The sequence below is a fragment of the Podarcis liolepis genome, assembly GCF_965112155.1.
Source record: "Podarcis liolepis genome assembly, chromosome: 7".
Taxonomy (NCBI): domain Eukaryota; kingdom Metazoa; phylum Chordata; class Lepidosauria; order Squamata; family Lacertidae; genus Podarcis; species Podarcis liolepis.
The window spans coordinates 84026449-84047141 of NC_139561.1; the positions used below are offsets into that span (position 1 = coordinate 84026449).

Below are 20693 nucleotides of genomic sequence, written 5' to 3' on the forward strand. Positions count from 1 at the left end.
TACCTTACTTCGTTTATTTATTGCAACGATTCATATACCTCTTTGCTACAACAATATCTAAGCATAGACATCTGGTCGACTTGCAGCCGGGTCCCCTGGCTCTCCGTTTGTTTGACAGTGATAACAACACGACATTCGCTATATCAGATAGACTGTTTGAAATGAAGAAAACTCACCGGGAGCGGAGGTGGGTTGGGTTTTTTTTGCAAAAGGACTGTAAACTCAGTTCAGCTGTGGCACTGAAAACTCATCCCAAGGCTCAGAATGGGGGCATCCTGCTCTTTAATTAAGGGCGTAGCAATAAGAAGAAGCTGCTGAATCAGGCCAGTGGACAGCCTATTCCAGGATCCTGTCCCATTGATGGCCAACCCAAAGCCTACTTGTGATTCCTAGCAAGGAGTATTCAGAATCATAAAGAGACTCCAAGGATCATCTAGTCCAACCCACTACAATGAAGGAATATGCAGCTGTCCCATACGGGAATCAAGCCTGCAAACTTAGCAACATCAGCACCATGCTCTAACCAACTGAGCTACCCGGGCTGACAGCATCCGACTAAAAATAAAAACCCTTTACAGCCTATCTTTTATAACCAGCAGTGGTTTGTAGCTCTGGGGATTCATGTAAAAAAGAAAAACGAAAATCTGACAAGGCTGACATTCACGCACCCCTCCAACCTAATACGTATCTTTGCTTTAGTCTAAAGTGCTGACTACGCAGGAGAAGAGACTTTTCAAACCTCACATGTGTGGGAAAGGAAGGAAGGAAAGATCCTAAATTAGGGGACTTCCAAACAGATTAGAGACACTAGCGATTTAGAGAGCATCTGTTCCGATCTGTTTTGCAGGGAGGTCAGAGGATGTGGCGTCATAGCAAGAGTCACCCCCCACAGCTCCCTTCTTGCAAAAAGTCAGATCTTTGGGGGAAGCAGGGTTTTAAGCAAGACCTCCCCATCAACGATCACTGCTCAACCTGAATTTTCCAGGGCAGGACTGAATTCAGGCTTAAACTAGAGGTGTCCTGGAAAAGCCCTGTTGTTGTTGTTGTTGAGTCATTTAGTCGTGTCCGACTCTTCATGACCCCATGGACCAGAGCACGCCAGGCACTCCTGTCTTCCACCGCCTCTCGCAGTTTGGTCAAACTCATGCTGGTAGCTTCGAGAACACTGTCCAACCATCTCGTCCTCTGTCGCCCCCTTCTCCTTGTGCCCTCCATCTTTCCCAACATCAGGGTCTTTTCCAGGAAGTCTTCTCTTCTCATGAGGTGGCCAAAGTCTTGGAGCCTCAGCTTCAGGTTCTGTCCTTCCAGTGAGCACCCAGGGCTGATTTCCTTAAGAATGGAGAGGTTTGATCTTCTTGCCGTCCATGGGACTCTCAAGAGTCTCCTCCAGCACCATAATTCAAAAGCATCAATTCTTCGGCGATCAGCCTGCTTTATGGTCCAGCTCTCACTTCCATACATCACTACTGGGAAAACCATAGCTTGAACTATACGGATTTTTGTCAGCAAGGTGATGTCTCTGCTTTTTAAGATGCTGTCTAAGAGCATCTTAGGGGGGGGGGTTTCCTCAGCCAAATATGACCTCAAAGGGTGTGTGTGTGTGTGTGTGGCCTCCCATTTCCTGATTTACACCTTGCAAAGAAAGTGGTTCTTGGGGGTGGGGGGAGTCAGAGCACCCCTCCAACACTTTGCAGAGCAGCCCTCCAGGAAACAGAAAGACGTTCTGAGCACCAAAGCAGATTGCTGCTTTTTAAAAAAAAAACCAAAAAAACCCGGGATTAGCGAAAAAGCCCAGAAGACCAAAATAATCACAAGCACGAGCAGAAATATTTCCTCCCGCCGCCAGAATTCCTTGAAAAGGAGCAAGACTTTAGCCACGCGTGGTGGTCCATTTTTAGGAAGAGATGAGATCAAATTGCCCAGGCAACAGCAAGCTCTGTCTTGCTCCTCCGTCCCATCAGGAGAAAAGTCCTGGGCTCGATCGCCTTTGAACTTGGCAGTAGGTTGAAATTCTTGGCTGTATGCACAGTCTTAAGGGGAAAGGATTCTAGATCCCGCCAGCAGCAAACAAGAGAGAGCAAAATGAAGGGAGATGGAGAATTCGCATCCCAAAATACTGGAATGGGTCACTTCTCAGGGAGCAGGGGGGGGGGCTGGCAGGAGGGGGGCAGTCAGAGAAGCATCTTTCAAGGCAAGGAATCACCTCTTGATCTCGGCGTAAATGGATTCTGCTCTGCGAAGCAATTCCTAAAAATTAAAGAGGAAAGGAACCCTGTTTATTAATTTCACAAAGCTGATCTGTCTCTTGACTGCAAAACAACAACAACCTCAAATTGGTTCACCAAACGAATAAAACTATAAGATTAACAGTAAAAACCAGCTAGAAGCAGCAATTTAACACCTGCACAAAATAATTAAGAGTCAACGCTAAGCTAAAAACCGGATGAAAGTCCATGCCAACGTTCTACGTGACTTAAATAGGCTTGCCTGAACAAAAATCTTTCTAATAGGTGTGTAGAAGATTACAAGGAAGGTGCCTGCCTGGCCTCAATAGACAAGGAGTTCTCATGTGGAATGAGTATTATCTGGCACCAGCTCCACAGATTAGAGCCACCATAGAATTGAATTGTAGAGTTGGAAGGTACCCAAAGGTCATCTAGTCCAGCCCCCCGCAATGCAGGGATAAATGTCGTGCGAGCATAAATTGGGTAAGGCAATCTCACAGGTAATCTGGTCCCAAGCTGTTGATTAAAGCTTGGTACTGATAATGCCAAAGTCGCAGGTTCAGTCCCTGTACAGGACAGCTGCATATTCCTGGATTGGAGGGGGTTGGGATAGATGACCCTTAGATCCCTTCCAGCTCTAAGATTCTACTCTATGACCTTCCAAAGGTTGCCCAGAGATGGTGATCCCCTGCTCACCAACCCAGCCTACCCAGCCTTAGACCTCACCGCCACCTGCTTCCCTCCCCTTATAGATCACAACAACCCCACCTGCCCTATCCCTTGCGGCAGAAAGGTCTGGGATCTTTCCTGGCTGGCAGGGCAGATCTTGATTTCCCAAGCTCCTGGCAAGCCAAAGGTGACAGATGCCCACCTGTCAATCACCTGACTTCATAGCGATGTCAGGCGATGCTTCCCTTTGTCGTCCCAGTGGTCGGGCCGGCTTGCAAACTGCAAAGCGTGATGACAGGCTTACATTTCTATGGATATAGGAAGAAATGAAAAGTCCGGTTAAGCTTCCCACAGGGTTAAGAACTTACCATGTAGTTTGTGTCCAGTCCGGGGCAAGGACCCGGCAGAGGCTGTGAAGAGAAAGAATATGGTGGGCAGTGAAAAAGATTGGATCATCGTGAAAGGGTGGGCTTCATTTTGATCCTCCCTTTGCTGAGATTTTGCTCCTTGGTGGCGGGGAGGGGCGTGGTGTTTTGGGGAACCTGCAAGCTCAGCACCACTCATGGGGCTGGTGCGCGCCTGTTGCATCCTTCTCGGCCACCAGAGCGGCACCGGGGGACACACAACAGCTGGCACACACTATGAACCCAGCCCCAAGCAGCTTTTGCGAGTGGCATGCTGGGCCCTCAGAGCATCTGGGCTGGAAAACCACCTTGGGCTTCGGCATGCCACCCCCAAAGGTAAGTGCCGCCCGGGGCAATCCACAACATTTGCCCCTCTAGCTACGCCACTGGCCGGGGGAGTCCTTTAAATTCTGTCAGGCTTCCTCCCCCGTGGCAGTAGATAAGCAGAGCAAAGGGAAAGGAGTCTTCTTACCAGTTAGAAACTTTTATACAGCGAGAGAACAAAGAAACAATCTCCTAGAATGGCGGTGCTCCCAATTAAGGATTTCACCCCCTTCTGTCCCTATTAATCTACGTCACTCCTATGTCTTGTAATCTGAGCTTGTGCCCTCTGTGCTTTCTGTTCTGCCACTTTCTGAGCTCTCCGTGACTTTGGAGAAGGGGGGGGGGTGAATGTTGTCCAGGGACTGTGAATCTGTTAACCCTCTCTCTTCCAGAGTTTCTTCTCCTAGCTGTTCTCTATCCAGTATTTCCCAGCTTCTGCCTTCTGAACTATGTCCCTCTGCAAACCGCTGTTCCAAATCTATACTGTCCTCTTGCTCCTGGGAAGATTCAGGATCCGGATCAGGAGCAGGGGGAGGGGGGAGGATCCCACCCTCCTCAGCACGGTCCCTGACAAATTCACCCTTAGGCACACTGACTCTCAAATGTGCAGAAGAAAGGGCCGTTCCAACAAATTCATACAGAACCTTTGGAATTCCGAGAGTCCAGATCAGGACCAAGGGAGTTGCACGGTGGAGTTCAATGACTTAGAAATCCCGCTCCCAGCCACTCCTAATCCTCTCAGTCCCATCACACCCCATTTGCAGAACCTAAGCAAGGAGCGGTTGAGTCCAGGGCGTTTGGCTGGTCATCCATGCCTTGACTTACAGGGAGAGGTCCAGACATTGGCGGAGGCTCCTTCCCTTCTACTCTGGGCGATTCCACAGGCGAATCCATCGTTTCATAAATGGGCTCCTTGTCACCTGGAAAGCGGAGATTGGAACAAATCACCAGTAACGTTTGTCGATTCTGCACATGCCTCAGAACTGCAGAGCATGTCGTTCTCACAACAACCTTGTTGCTGGAAACTACAGGCGAAGAGAGAGAGCCATTGCGCCGCCCCCCCAACTGCCAGGAGTGCAAAGGCAAACTAGTAATTTAATAATAACAATTTATTATTCATACCCCACCCATCTGGCTGGGTTTCCCCAGCCTCTCCCCAGCGTAGCTATTGGGAGCAGCAGTGGCCCATCAAACCAATATACAAATATGAGGTCCTACCCCCCCCCCAACAAAAAACATGGCTACACCCATTCATGGGTGTCTGGTTAGTCCCTGTGAACAAGGGATGCTGGACTTGAGAGGCCACTGTCTGATCCAATAGAGCTATTGTTATGTTCTTAGGCTGCTGCTGAGCTGCATTATTATCAAGATTCTAAGTAAAGGTAAAGGGACCCCTGACCATTAGGTCCAGTCGTGGCCGACTCTGGGGTTGCGGCGCTCATCTCGCTTTATTGGCCGAGGGAGCCGGTGTACAGCTTCTGGGTCATGTAGCCAGCATGACTAAGCCGCTTCTGGCGAACCAGAGCAGCGCACAGAAACGCCGTTTACCTTCCCGCCAAAGCGGTACCTATTTATCTACTTGCACTTTGACGTACTTTTGAACTGCCAGGTTGGCAGGAGCAGGGACCGAGCAACGGGAGCTCACCCCGTCACGGGGATTCGAACCGCCGACCTTCTGATTGGCAAGTCCTAGGCTCTGTGGTTTAACCCACAACGCCACCTGCGTCCCTTATCAAGATTCTAGTAGGCTAATAATAATAATCCTATTATTTATATGCAGCCCGTCTGACGGGGTTCCCCCAGCCACTCTGGGCGGCTTCCAACAAGGATTAAAAATACATCAAAATGTCACACATTAAAAACTTCCCTAAACAGGGCTGCCTTCAGATGTTTTCTAAAAGTCAGATAGTTGTTTATCTCCTTGACATCTGATGGGAGGGTGTTCCACAGGGCGGGCACCACTACCAAGAAGGCCCTCTGCCTGATTCCCTGTAGCCTCACTTGTTGAATTGAGGGAACCGCCAGAAGGCCCTCAGAACTGGATCTCAGTGTCCTGGCGGAAAGGTGGGGGTGGAGACGCTCCTTCAGATATACTGGGCTAACATCCCGTTTGATAGAACAAAACGATATCCCACTCAAAGCACACGCGCCACTGTTTGAGGGGGAAAGTGAATCCCCGGACTCTCAAATATTCTAGAGGAAGTCACTCACCATGTTTGGGCGCTGGTGGCTTTTTCCCTCTTGGATCCAGTCTTGCGGGCATCCTAGAAACAAATTTGAATGGGTGAGAGGTTGCCCATTGACGTATCTACATTTCGCTTATGAAGAACGGTTGAGGGAGCAAGGTTTGTTTATCCTGTGAAAGAGGGAACTGAGAGGAGATAGAAAAGCCATCTTCAAATATCTCAAGGGCTGCCACATGGAAGAGGGCAGGACTCGAACCCATGGCTTCAAGTTACAAGAAAGGAAATTTTGACTAAATATGAGGCAGAACTTTCTGGCAGTAAGAGCGGCTTGACAGTGGAATGGTCTCCCTCAGAAGCTGGTGAACTCTCCTTCCTTGAAGTTTTTAAAACAGAGGTTGGATGGCCCTCTGTTACAAATGCTTGAGATTTCAGCAATGTCTCCTTTAACGAGGGTAAAAGAATACTGGGAAATGATATATAATGAATTGGAAAAAATGATTAAAAGTACATTTTCAAAAAACAAACAAAAACAGAGTCTTTGTCGTTGGGGATAATTCAGAGGGAAATTCCCAGGTGTCAAAAAATACTATTTATGTACGCCACAACTGCAGCCCATGTCTTGTTAGCCCCAAAATGGAAAACGAGCGAGGTCCCAACCAAAGAAGAATGGCAACTTAGACTGATAGAATACGCGCAGCTTGCAGACTTAACATATAGAATAAGAGAACAAGAAGAATGCATGTTTAAAGAAGACTGGGAAATGTTTACTGAATATATGGGGGGGATTTGTTTATTTAAAAACGCTGGTAGCATTAAGATAATTTCAACAGCGTAAATAAGTTTTGATGGATGTAGCAATAGATTACTGAATGGTTTAGTTCATGTAAAATATGCACGGATGTATGGTATGCAAAATGAACCACCGAAAGAGAAGGGAAGTCATTGATTTAAGGTTGTTTAAATGAATATTTTGAAATGTAATTTAGAAAATTAAATTAGAGAGAGAGAGAGAGAGAGAGAGAGAGAGGAGAGAGAGAAAGAGAGAGAGAGATGATAGATAGATAGATAGATAGATGATAGATAGATAGATAGATAGATAGATAGATAGATAGATAGATAGATAGAGATATATGATAGATAGATAGATGATAGATGGATAGATAGATAGATAGATAGATAGATAGATAGATAGATAGATAGATAGATGATAGATAGATGATAGATAGATAGATGATAGATAGATAGATAGATAGATAGATAGATAGATAGATAGATAGATAGATAGATAGAGATAGATGATAGATGATAGATGATAGATGATAGATGATAGATGATAGATGATAGATGATAGATGATAGATGATAGATGATAGAGATAGATAGATAGATAGATAGATAGATAGATAGATAGATAGATAGATGATAGATAGAGATAGATAGATTTCTGCATTGCAGGAGTTTGGACTACATGACTTCCATGGTCCCATCCAAACTCTACAACTCAGTGGTCTGCCTTATGACCCCTCCAAACACGCAGCCCCTCATTCCCCCTTACCCTGTGCCTGGGTCTGCCTTCTGTAAGACGAAGCGGTAGACCAGGACAGCCCCGACAGCCCCCGAAAGCAGGATGCCAACCACCACTCCAGCAACTATCCAGCCCAGCATCAAAGGAGGTTTGGTGAGCTCCTTCGCAGGAGGCGGCTCTGTGGTGGGAGTCGTAGGAGGTGGGATGGTAGTCGTTGAGCCTAGGAAAGAGAACGGACGTGGGTGTTAGTGCCCAGAATCGGGTGCAGGCGTCCCACCGAGCGACCGAAGGAGCAAACAAATGCTTGAGACGGGAAATAGCTTTGTCCTCACAGCTCTCCACAACGACCCTGCAAGGTAGGTAGGACACAAAAGGGAACAGGCTTCCGGAACATCTAACAGCTGCATAGAAGAGGGTGATCTTTAGACAAGGGCTGTAGCTCAGTGGCAGAAGCATGGGGGTGCAGAGATTGTGCGAATGAACTTAGTGTAATATGAATTTTGTTTTGTGTCTATGTGTTTGTTTGTAAATAAGATTTCCTAATAAAGAAATTTAAAAATGAGTTTAGTGCTCAGCTTATATTTTAATTGCTATTTTGTTAATGTTTTTAATATTGTTTTATAGATTCTAAACGCTGCATTATTTGTTAATCACATGAGTTTTCATAATTGTGAAGTTTAGCTTATTTTTTAGTGGCTGTTTTGTTAAGGTTTTTTTTAATAGATGGCAACTGTTTTGTTGATAATTTGTTAATTATGATATATGCTGTATTTGCAATGTGGTATTATGTTTTATTATATTATGGTTATTTATTGGTTGAGATTCGTTTGAATAAAAAGTGGCAAGGAAATAAAATCAATCAATCAATCAATCAATCAATCAATCCAGCTTCCATGCATTCGGTCTCAGGTTTTAACCCCAGGATCTCCTGGTATGGCTGGGAGAGATTCTCTTCCTACAACCCTGGAGAGCTCTAACTGCTGTTCAGTGTCGGCTAGAGGGATGGACAAATCCTTTGGTTTTAGTTTCTCATTCCCCACCCTCAGCAAGTCTTAAATTCTGTTCTCCACACGCCCTCACCAGTTTGCATTCAGAAAAGGAAAAGGCCTTCACGAAAATTCATCAGGCTCTTAGCACAAATTTCTCCCAAAACACACTTTTGTATGTTATTTTTGCTTAATGTGCATTTTGCAGAACAATTTCACACAGAATAATGCCTTTTCGTACGTTATTTTCACCAAGGTGTGTATTTTGTCGCACGTTTTATCCTAGTCTTGTTCCTCCATTCGCAAAATTCAGATAAAGGTGGATTGCAAAGGATGGCTGTGTCTCGGTGTGCCTGTATTTTTCCAGAAAGTGATAATTTGCTAGGTTCATCTTTTAATGCAGACTGATTTCAGTTTCTCCTCCATTCCTAGTAGACGATACTGAGCTCGATGGACCAATGGTCTGACTCGATGTAAGGCAACTGCCTGCAAAATCCCACCATTAAGACGGCCTCATGAACTCCCACCACGCCCAGCAAACGTGGCCAATGGCCCATCTGGAAGGCCCAGATTTCCCCATCACTCATATACACATTACCCTAGGAGTAAATCCTACTGAACTCAATGGGGCTACCCTTGGAGTGGACATGCATTGGGTCCCCCTGTTGGTTGAACCCTCAACTGCATTTCAGCCCATCAACTGATAATATGAGTGACTGGGAGCGGCCGGTGACTGGGAGCAGCCGCCATGACCACATAGCACCGGTCTTGAAAGACCTACATTGGCTCCCAGTACGTTTCCGAGCACAATTCAAAGTGTTGGTGCTGACCTTTAAAGCCCTAAACAGCCTCGGCCCAGTATACCTGAAGGAGCATCTCCACCCCCATCGTTCTGCCCGGACACTGATGTCCAGCGCCGAGGGCCTTCTGGCGGTTCCCTCATTGTGAGAAGTGAGGTTACAGGGAACCAGGCAGAGGGCCTTCTTGGTGGTGGTGCCAGCCCTGTGGAACACCCTCCCTTCAGATGTCAAGGAAATAAACAACTATCTGATTTTTAGAAGACATCTGAAGGCAGCCCTGTTTAGGGAAGCTTTTAATGTTTGATGTATTACTGTATTTTAATATTGTGTTGGAAGCCGCCCAGATTGGCTGGGGAGGCCCAGCCAGATGGGCGGGGTATAAATAATAAATTATTATTATTATTATTATTATTATTATTATTATTATTATTCAATCTGTGCACTTCTGCCGGCAACTGAAACCAGGTGTGTGGAACATTTGGCTCACCAGATGTTCCTGAACTCCAGCTCCCATCTCTCCTGCCTATTGGCCGTGCTTGTTGGCACTGATGGGAGTTGTAGTTTGGCAACACCCAATACAGGGCAATACAGGGTACCTCTTTAGCCCATTAAATATCTATGCTTTGATTGATCTAACCCAGGATTTGCCAAACTTGGGCCTCCAGCTGCTTTTTTGGACTACAATTCCCATCATCCCTGAGTACCAGTCCTGCTAGCTAAGGATGGTGGGAGATGTAGTCCCAAAACAGCTGGAGGGCCAAGTTTGAGAAAAGGCCACCCCCAAAATCAATAAATCAGTTTTTGTATAAGTAACTGTATAATAGGCATAGCATGTATACAGGAGACATAGATTCCAACTTTTACAGCGATTCACTAGCTTGGGATGATGGGAGTTGTAGTCCCAAAACAGCCAAGTCTGGCAAACCCTGATCTAATTCAGTGTTTCCCAACCTTTTTTGGGCAAAGGCACACTTGTTTCATGAAAAAAATCTCGAGGCACACCACCATGCCAGATGGGGAAAGGTCACTTTTTACTTATGTAAAAAAAAATAAAAAAATAGTAACAGCATAGAAGGTAATGGTTAGGCTAGCATCCCTCTTCCAAATATGCTAGGTTTTTATTTGCAGGGACTGTTCTACATGGGAAAGCATTCAGCACTGTCATTCTCCCATCTGCCATCTGAATTGGTACTATTCTGGGTCAACTTACTCTGCTGCATGTGTAGATGAAAATGGCACCAAGTGTGGGGGAGGGGGCAGAACAGGTTTCAGATACAGGATATTAAGCATACACGTACGTCAGCGCCACGCAGGCAGCCAGGCAGGCAGACGGCGAGAGCCCCGCGCTGGGCGGCCTCTCCTCGCTGCCGCCGCCCCGCCTCTCGCCGCCCGACTCTCCCGCCTCCCTCCCACGGCACACCAGGCAACGTCTCGCGGCACACTAGTGTGCCGCGGAACACAGGTTGGGAAACACTGATCTAATTGATGCGCCAGTTTGGCATTGTGGCAATACTGAACTCTCCGGGTTTTCCGAAAGCAAACCTCTCCCGTCCCTTCCGGGAGATGCCATTGGGAATTGACCTTCTGCGCACACTGAAGATGTTCCTACCACTCAGCTAGTCATTCGACGCCCCCGTTTGACAGTTGCGTACAAGGAAGAAGTGGGTGGTTATATAACGCTAATTGTGCTTTGAGTTGTGTTATGTAACAGGAGCAAGCAGCGCAGTATCTCCTCGTGCCATCTCCAGCATTCCCAAGTTATACATGCAAACAATAAACAGGAGATTCGGAAGGAACGTCCAGATGACACAACTTCTTTTTGCGGAAGAGAGAAGTCAAAATTCCTTCCTGTCCACAATTTTTAAAGACCCCAGAAGAGTATTCTGTTTGCAGAATTCTTAAAAGAAAAAATAACAACAACTAAGTGTAAATACCGTATTTTTTGCTCTATAAGAGTCACTTTTTCTCTCCTAAAAAGTAAGGGGAAATGTGTGTGCGTCTTATGGAGCGAATGCAGGCTGCGCAGCTATCCCAGAAGCCAGAACAGCAAGAGGGATTGCTGCTTTCACTGCACGGCGGATCCCTCTTGCTGTTCTGGCTTCTGGGATTCAGAATATTTTTTTTCTTGTTTTCCTCCTCCAAAAACTAGGTGCGTCTTATAGTCTGGTGCGTTTTATAGAGCGAAAAATACGCTATATTAAAATGCAAATAGGATTTGAGTGGGGGGTGAACTTTTTGTTTTCCTTTTGTGATAAGGTGAAGGTATAAACAGAAATTTTAGGGGGACCACGGAGGGAGGTGGAGGTCGTAGGTGGAAAGACTGGTTGCTCTATTTGAAATGTTGCAGAATTGTTTATCTGTTGGGGTTAATAAAAAAAAAAAAGAGGATCTCTGAAGCTAAGCATTGGCAAATTCTCAATGACGGCCGGAATGGACATTTCCGTGCTGCAGCCCTGAGCCACGGAGACAGGAAACAGGGGGAGGCGATGAGATTGGGAGCAGGAGAGAGCCCAAACACTCACGTGCCAAATGAAGCTCGATGGACCCTTTGAGAGAGCCTTTGGGCCGCATCAGAAGCATGACGGTGTAGACCTTGCTGTCATTGGGCTTGACCCTGGTGATGAGGAGGGACCCGTTGGGGAAGCCGAATTCCCTCCCCGTTTGTTGCACCCCGTTCCGTTGCGGGTTGCCGTTCCCAGGGAAGTAACTGAAGAGCCGGGTCGAGCCGTCCGTCGCCACGCCTCGGTACCAATCGATCTGGCGGATGGTGCCTGTCACGTTGACCACAGCGAACGTGACGTTCTGACCCTCGACGGGGGTCTCCGGGATGGACACGACCGAGACGCTGCCAATGGTAGCTTGGCTCAGGGGAGCCCACAAGCCCACGAGGCAGGCTGTGTGAGACAAGAGGGAGGGAGGGTCAGGGTAGGTGGCCGCAGGTACTCGCAGCATCCTCCATCATCACCTGCATCCTACTGGTCTGAAAGTTGACCCCCCCCCCCTCGCTCACCTGGCTCAGCAGATGTCTACACCAGACATGGCCAAACTTGGCCCTCCAGCTGTTTTGGGACTACAATTCCCATCATCCCTGACATCCGGTCCTGTTAGCTATGGATGATGGGAGTTGTAGTCCCAAAACAGCTGGAGGGCCTAGCTTGGCCATGCCTGGTCTACACTAAGGTTCTAATTTTGTTTACAGCCTCATGCTCCTGTGGCTTAGTGAGATGAACTTTTGCCTAGAAGCAAAGGAACGAACGTTCATTTCTTTTGAGGAAAGGCCTCCCCAAAAATCAATAAATCAGTTTTTGTATGAGTAGCTGTATAACAGGCATAGCATGTACAATGGACGCTCGGGTTGCGAACGTGATCCGTGCGGGATGCACATTTGCAACCCACAGTGTTCGCAACCTGCAGCAGTGCGTCTGCACATGCGCGGGTTGCGGTTCGTCGCTTCTGCGCATGCGCAAAGTGTGATTTAGTGCTTCTGCGCATGCACAACTGCCGAAACCCGGAATTAACCCCTTCCGGTACTTCCGGGTTTCGGCGGTCCGCAACCCAAAAAAACACAACTTGAAGCATCTGTAGCCCAAAGTATGACTGTATGATAATACAGGAGAAATAGATTCCAACTTTTACAGCGATTCCAACTTTTCATTTCCCTTTTCCAGCGTGTCTAAGCAAAAGTTCATTTTGCTACAGGAAATGGCTTGGGGGGGGGAGTCAAAAAGTTACAACCCTAGTCTACACACTACAGATTCAAACCAGCTCTGAACCCGTTCAGCTGCCAGCCATTCCCAGTCCAGCAGGAACTCGCAGATGTGCAGAATCCTGACGCTAGGGGAAAGGAGCGTAGCTCAGTGGCAGAGCAGCTGCTTTGAGTGCAGAAGGCCCCGGGACAATGAAAGGGGCCTTCAGGTGGAAACCCTTAGAGCGCTGCTGCCAGCCAGTGTAGGCAATACTAGTCTGGCGTGGCATAAGACAGCTTCCTACGTTCTGCAGTTGCCAACTTCTCAGCCAGAAGTTTGGCCTACTGACCACAGTAAAATTAGGTCAGGATTTCGCCATCGGGCACCATTTAGGCGTTTTGGGTGGCTCCTATCAGCCCCAGGTTGGCGAAGTCTGAATTAGGTAGAATCGTAGAATTGGAAGGGACCTCCAGAGTCATTTAGTCTAACCCCCAGCAATACAGGTAATTCCGGGGATAATGGTTTTACAGGGTGTTTGGGGGGGGCTCCTCTTATATTTTTTTCACTTACTTCAAAAAGTGGTAAGCCTTGCTGAATCTAGAGAGGCCCTCCCACTAATTTTGCTGTGTGCCCCCAAATTCTACCCAGATGGCACCATCGCCCATGAATCCACGTGCGCCAGCGATGAGGACTCATTGGCCAGCCGTACATTGCTGGACTCCACCCCGTTCAGCACTGACCGATTCCCTGCGAAACTCCCAAACTCTATAAATCAGAATTGCCAACTTTTTAAACTGACCCTGCTCTTCTGTCTTTAATGGCAGCTTAACATGCAGAACTTAAAACAGGCAAAAGTGTCCCCTCCTTTTGCATCGCCTCCAAGCCAGGGAACAGAAGCACCCTCAACGTTCCACTTGTTAATAGAGCTGCCAGCTTCAGGATCCTTAAAAAATTGTCTTTATGTTAGAATCATAAAACCGCAGAGTTGGAAGGGACCCCGAGGGTCATCTAGTCTGACCCCCTGCAATGCAGGGATCTCAGCTAAAGCATCCATGACAGATGGCCGCCCAACCTCTGTTTAAAAATATCTCCAAGGAAGGGGAGTCCACCACCTCCCAAGGGAGTCTGTTCCACTGTTGAATGCCTCTTCCTCCCAGAAACTTCTTCCTGCTGTTTAGTCAGAATCTCCTTGAAGTCATAGGTTCAAGTCTTACCCTCCGGAGCAGCTTGTTACAATAAATAGAATTAATTTAAGAAACCTTTCAAAGTGTTGCCATAGATGTTCCCTTGAACAATAGTTTGATCTGGAACACTTGGCAGGCGACCACCCCCCGATCATTTTAATATGTTTCAAAAAAAAACTTCCTTAAAAGCAGAAGAGCAGGCTGGGCCAGGTGTTTTCTGGTCAGTTGGCAACCCTACATACCAATCCCCTCCCCCCCCAAACAGCTGGCAGGCTTGTTCGCATTGCTTACTCCTCGGTCATCAACTCACCTGCTAGCAGGAATTCCCCAGGAAAGGGGACCCGGCTGCTGAAACCCTGCATGGCGGTTCTTTGCTGGAAGTTGGCCGAAGTTCACCAAATGACCCCTCCGAGCGAGAAGAACACTTCTGAGGTTAAAACCGAGACTGGGCAATCAGCTGGGCACCCGGGTTTCTTCCTTGTTCCATTCCACAGGGTGGTTTGTCCGCGTTGCTCTTGCAAGAGGGTGCTGATCCCAGCGGAATCCTATGCCAGTTACTGCTTCCTCCTCCTCCTCCTCCTCCTCCTGGTGCCCGTCTGGCCTCTTTGGGGTGCGAGCCTGTGAGATGGGGGGTGGGGAGGCGGGAGCAACAACATCACCCAAGGCCAGCGTCAAAGGCGCTCAAGCCTGACTCACTGCCTGCCAGGAATGTCCTGGGATATTAAAATTTCGACTGAGCCAACCAGCAGGCCAGGTGTGCTGGCTCTGTGCCATGGCCGGCGTGGGCGAGTTGTGGGGTGAGATACAAGCCTCCCCTCTCTGGGACCGGACTTCAGAGGGTCCCCCCTCCCAGGAATCCTAGCACCCCATGGTTAGGTGGCAGTGCAGTAGAACGGTTAGGGTACCAAACGAGGGCTGGAGGTACCGCCTCCGGGGTTCAAATCCCACAGCTGAACCATCAAGATCGCTGGGTGACCTTCGGCCTCTCACTGCCTCCCAGCCAAACATACCTCACAGGGTTGTTGTGAAGATGGAACAGAAAGCGAGGGAGAAGGAGGTGTGCTGCTTTGAGCTCTTCGGGAGGAAGGTGGAATAGAAATGCAACAATGGCAGCAGTACTCTAAGCCTCTAAAGCAGAGTGGGGGGTCTGATTTTTTTGCAAAAGGAGGAGAAGAAAGGGTAGAATGGGGCAGATTAATACTCCCAACTGATGGTGTTTAAGGAAATTATTATTATTATTATTATTAATCAATACCCCGTCTATCTGGCTGGGTTTCCCCAGCCACTCTGGGCAGCACCCAACAGAATATTAAAAACACGATAAAACATCAAACATTAAAAACTTCCCTAAACAGGGTTGCCTTCAGACATCTTCTGAAAAATCTGGGTAATCCTTGTTTTAGCCTTGACATTGATTTATATGCTCCCCCCCAGACCATCTTTCCTTGACCCCCCCCAAAAAAAACAACAGGGCCCAGATACAGGAATCCTGCCCACAGCCATCCCTGGGTGGACTCGAACCACCAACCTTCTGGTTAACAGCCAGACACACTGACCCATTGGGCCACAGGCTCTACATATAATTACTGGCTTCCAGATTCAGCAGGGCTTCCGTCTGAGTTGCGCAGTGCCTGGGATCGGGTTATAACAGCGCTGCACAAACCATTCACCCCTTCTGGCCACGTACGTGGAAAAACAAAGAGAATTCTGGTTTTCTCTCACCTTCCGCCGAGGACGAGGAGACAAGATCTGGAAGGGATCTTTCTGCCTCCGTCTTCCCTGCCTTCCTCTCCCCTTGTGCTTCTCACCCACACATTCCCAGTCCTAACCCGACCTGACTAGTTAGACGGCAGGGTGACAGAGAGATGGGAAAGGTGGGGCTGGCTGCAGGCATTTGGGTACAGGGAGGTGGAGGGAGTGGGGTGCCTTCCGAGACAGGCAAGGTGTAATTATCTGTTGCACACAGAATCTCCGTCGCCAGCCCAAGCTGCACCGGTTGGATTTCTGCCTGCCGCACAAAGTTTGCTTGTTGAGAAAACGGGAGAGATACATCCCACAATTCCCCTCACGGAGCTACAATTCATAGTGTTAACAGAGGAATCTGAGGGCTCCCTTGGACAAAAAACAAGGACACCAGCCAGGAATGCCAGAGCAAAACAGCAGCCAGTAGGCTTGGCCTTTATTGAAGGCTGTCACGACAGGACTGCCACCTGCCACAAGGTGGAACAAAATGGAAGCCCTGAACAAAAGAACCCCCAAATTTTATTAGCTGCTAATCCCCACTGTTACACACACACACACAACTACATCACAGTTACATCATGAAAGGGGAGGTCTGGTGGCAGTAATCTGAGCATCCTGGACCCTGCCCCATGGTTCTCCTTGCCCTCCACCAAACACCCATCAAGTGAAGCAAAAGAGATATTTACATTTCCCTGTTTCCCAGCCAAGTTAATCACACCCTTTTGTCTTCATCTGGGTTTGTTATTTCTGGAATGGCTACCTGTCAGGCACTTAGGTATCAGGATGCCAGGGATTATCACTCAGGCAGAGGGGCTGCTGAGCAGCTGAGCTCACATGTCTATATGAATTTCTGAAGTTTTCCGAGTGAGCCAGTACATTTATCAGTGAATTCTTACATTTGGTATTGTGCAGCAGAGGCCCTTTGAATAGATGGGAAGAAACTGTGATGAAGTGTTTTGTGGGTTACAAATCACAAAAGTCGCAAAAGCGATTGTGCTGGTTTTGGTAGTGGGCTGCATGTGCATGATATCTGCTGGAGGGGCAACCGTCCCCCCCCCCCCAACCTATACATAAATTCCTGCAATAATAGAGTAGCTTAACAACCAATCTTTCTTCCCAGGGAACTCTGGGAATTCTAGCTCTGTGATGGGAATCTTCTTTAAACAGTCATGGCTTCCCCCCCAAAGAATTCTGGGAGCTGTGGTTGGTGAGAGTTGCTAAGAATTCTGGGAGTTAAGAGTTGCAGGAGGCCCCTATTCTCTTCCCACAGCCACGATTCTCAGAGTTTCCTGGGAAGAGGGATTCCCCGCCCCGTACTTAAAAAAAAGTGCTGCAAACAGCACTGTGGTGCTGGGAATTTGCGTGAATGAGTCACCCAGAGGTTATCCATTGGCAGAGGCGTCTCTGTGCTAGTTAGTCTGGGTTCCTTGGGTGGCGGTTGTGTGCCTTGCCGCCTGTGCCGCTTGACCCAGAACAAAGCAGAGAGATGCCAAGTTATACACGTAGGCAGTGGTGGCCGAACTGAACTTTGCACTTGCTCAGAGAGATCCTTGTTTATTCTCAGGGCCAAACGAGATATGATTTCCCATGCTTTCTCACGTCTGATGTGTTGGGTCTGCTAAGGGTGCAGAGAGTTAACAGGAGACCCCATTCCCCCTCAAACAGCTACAATTCAGAGTGGTTCAGCTATCAATCTCCCTCCCTGCGAAGCTCTGGGAATTATAGTTCTGGGGGGAGAATAAGAGGCCTCCTAACAACTCTCAGGGCCGGGGAAAGAATTGCCGCTGTGCCCAGGCAGAGATGGCGCCAATTTTTCAGGCAAGATGGCTCCTGTTTTCAGTGAGATCTTGCTCCAAATGGATGTGATCTTGCCCAAAACTGGCGCCATTGGCAGCAGTGCTTCTCCATTACTGAAAGAGGTGGCAGGGCAGCTGCAGGCATGACACGGACCGCCAGAGGCGATCTTTCACCTTACCTAATGACTGGGCATACTCTGTTCAGCACCCTTAACAAACTTCCGCTCCCAGAATCCTTTGGGTGAAGCTGTGGCTGTTTAAAGTGGCACAATACACATACACTCCAACATTTCTCTGATGGAAATAGCGACATCCTTTTCAACAACAACAACTTTACTATTTATACCCCACCCATCTGACTGGCTTCCAACATATATAAAACATAATAAAACAGTAAACAGTAAAACAAAAACAAAAAACACCTTCCCGATACAGGGCTGTGTTCAGATGGCTCAGGGGTCGGATAAGTCCATACCCTCCAAAATTTCTTCAGAAGAAAACAGGGGCATCCTAAGGAAAATCTGGACAACTGATGAAATGTGTGCAGCTTGCAGATTTAACATATAGAATAAGAGAACAAGAAGAATGTACGTTTAAAGAAGACTGGGAAATGTTTACTGAATATATGGGGAGAAATTGTGTTTATTTAAAAATGCTGGTAGCATTAAGATGAATTCAGCAGCAGAAATAAGCTTTGATGGATGTAAGAATGGATTACTGAATGGTTTTACTGAGTGGTTTGCAGGGAAGTAATTGATTTAAGGTTCTTTAAATATTTTGAAATGTAAAATAGAATATATAATAAAAATTATATTTAAAAGGGGGCGACATTCCAGGATCAAATGAGAAACTGGGACAGCTTCTGTAAATTGAGGATGTCCCTAGAAAATAGACACACTTGGAGGGCCTGAAATAATCCCTTAAATGTATACTACAGTTGGGTGAGGATAAGACCACTTTAATGCCGTGTCTGATTTGGTTCTCCCTTCAGATGTTCCGGGTCTGGGCCTCGCCATTGAAGCCGGCTTCCACAACTTGGCATTAAAGCGCACACAAGGCCAGGTCAACCCTCACATCTCCTGCCTTGTTCCTCTTTAAGGAGGGACAGAGTTCAGAGGAACCTCAAAGGTCAAGGCATCCAACCCGCTATCAATGCAGAAAATCTGGTGCTACAGCCTCCCTCGTAGGTGGAAGGCGAGTCCACCCTCTTCCAAGGCCAACTCTACCCCTATTAAACAACCTGGAGCATCAGGAAGTTTGCAGAGAGGCGCCTTACACTGAGTTAGTCCACTGGTCCTTCTAGTCCATAGAATCATAGAGTTGGAAGGTACCCAAGGGTCATCTTGTCCAACCCCCTGCAATGCAGGGATCTCAGCTAAAGCATCCATGACAGATGGCCATCCAACCTTTGCTTAAAAACCTCCAAGGAAGGAGAGGCCACAACCTCCAGTGGGGGACTGTTCCACTGTCAAACAGCTCTTACCATCAGAAAGTTCTTCCTGATGTTTAGTCAGAATCTCATTTTTTTTAACTTGAAGCCATGGGTTCGAGTCCTGCCCTCCGGAGCAGGAGAAAACAAACTTGCTCTGTCTTCCAAAAGGACGCTTTAGATATTTGAAGATGGCTCTCATATCTCTTCTCAAGTCTCCTCTTCTCCAGGCTAAACACACCCAACTCCCTCAACCGTTCCTCATAAGGCTTAGTTTCCAGACCCTTGATCATCTTGGTTGCCCTCCTCTGCCCACCTTCCAGCTTGTCAACATCCTTCTTAAATTGTGGTGCCCAGAATTAGACACAGTATTCCAAGTGTGGTCTGACCAAGGCAGAATAGAGTGGTACTCTGATCTCCCTATATTTCTGGACACTATATTTCTGTTGATCCGGCCTGGAAGAGTGTTAGCTTTTTTTGCTGCTGCATCACCCTGTTGACTCATGTTCAGCTTATGGTCCACCAAGACCCCTAGATCCTTTTCGCATGTACTGCTAGTAAGCCAGGTGTCCTCCATCCTATATTTGTGCAGCTGGTTCTTGCTGCCTAAGTGCAGAACCTTGCAATTGTCCCTATTGAAATTCATTTTGTTCGCTTGCGCCCAGTTCTCCAATCCGTTAAGGCCATTTTGAATTCTGCTTCTGTCTTCTGCGACCTTAGCTACCCCTCCCAGTTTAGTGTCACCTGCAAATTTGATGAGCATCCCCTCAATTCCTTCACCCAAGTCATTTACAAAGACATTGAACAGCAACGGGCCCGACAGTTCAATACTATCTACGCTACCTACCGGGAGATGTGAGGGATCGGCCTTAGGATCTTCTGTGCCAGATTCTCTAGCATTGCATAAATTCCTATGCCCCACAAATAACCCAGAGATGCATTTTAAATAAAAGGACACATTCTACTCATGTAAAAACACGCTGATTCCTGGACTGTCCGCGGGCTGGATTGAGAAGGCAATTGGGCCGCATCCAGCCCCTGGGCCTTAGTTTGCCTACCCCTGCACTACGGTCTGGGCCGGCTGACACATGGGGCAGTGTGAGGCGACCGCCTCAGGCGGCAGCATTCACAGGGCAGCATATCTGGCTTCCAAGGAATGCAAGACCCACGGCTGATGTTGCCATGATGGCAACGATAGCTGCTTCATGCTCCTTGGAGCCTCTTGGCGAATAGGAGGTGCTGCTGTGGTGTAGAGCCAGTGTGGTGTAGTGGTTAAGAGCGGTAGTCTCGTAATCTGGTGAACGGGGTTCGCGTCTCCGCTCCTCCACATGCAGCTGCTGGGTGACCTTGGGCCAGTCACACTTCTATGAAGTCTCTCAGCCCCACTCACCTCACAGAGTGTTTGTTGTGGGGGAGGAAGGGAAAGGAGAATGTTAGCCACTTTGAGACTCCTTCGGGTAGTGATAAAGCGGGATATCAAATCCAAACTCTTCTTCTTCTTCTGCTGCTGCTGCTGGTCTCCTCTCACCCTTGTTTCCGAATTCAATCTCTATTCCCTCTTGTTCCTGATGCAAATCTTCACTCACCCCTTCATCCCTGGCTGGGAGGGGCGCCATTTTTGGGTTCGCCTCAGGCACTACAATGTCTCGAGCCAGTTCCTGCTCAAACACTCCTTCCTCAAACACTCTGGTAATGTGAAGCCATCGCTCTGAAGCAACAGGAAAATATTTGCTCCAT

General features: G+C 47.7%; 1 protein-coding gene across 5 annotated transcripts; it reads right to left on the reverse strand.

The window, feature by feature from the left end:
- On the reverse strand, positions 1-15862 carry CEACAM19 (CEA cell adhesion molecule 19). 5 transcript variants are annotated; one of them, XM_083515988.1, is made up of 8 exons: positions 15711-15862; positions 14299-14606; positions 11641-12012; positions 7363-7552; positions 5834-5886; positions 4448-4542; positions 3097-3202; positions 1-2247 (listed from the first exon to the last, which is right to left on the reverse strand). In XM_083515988.1, the coding sequence occupies exons 2-7, from the start codon at positions 14348-14350 to the stop codon at positions 3125-3127; spliced, it is 840 nt and encodes a 279-aa protein (XP_083372114.1). In that variant the 5' UTR covers positions 14351-14606; positions 15711-15862; the 3' UTR covers positions 1-2247; positions 3097-3124. The 5 variants fall into 5 exon arrangements, with proteins under 5 accessions (XP_083372114.1, XP_083372111.1, XP_083372112.1 ...); XM_083515985.1 differs by lacking the exon at positions 3097-3202 and adding an exon at positions 3263-3304; XM_083515986.1 differs by lacking the exon at positions 3097-3202 and adding an exon at positions 3263-3304 and having other exon boundaries at positions 15676-15824.
- Between the last annotated feature and the right edge of the window lie 4831 nt (positions 15863-20693).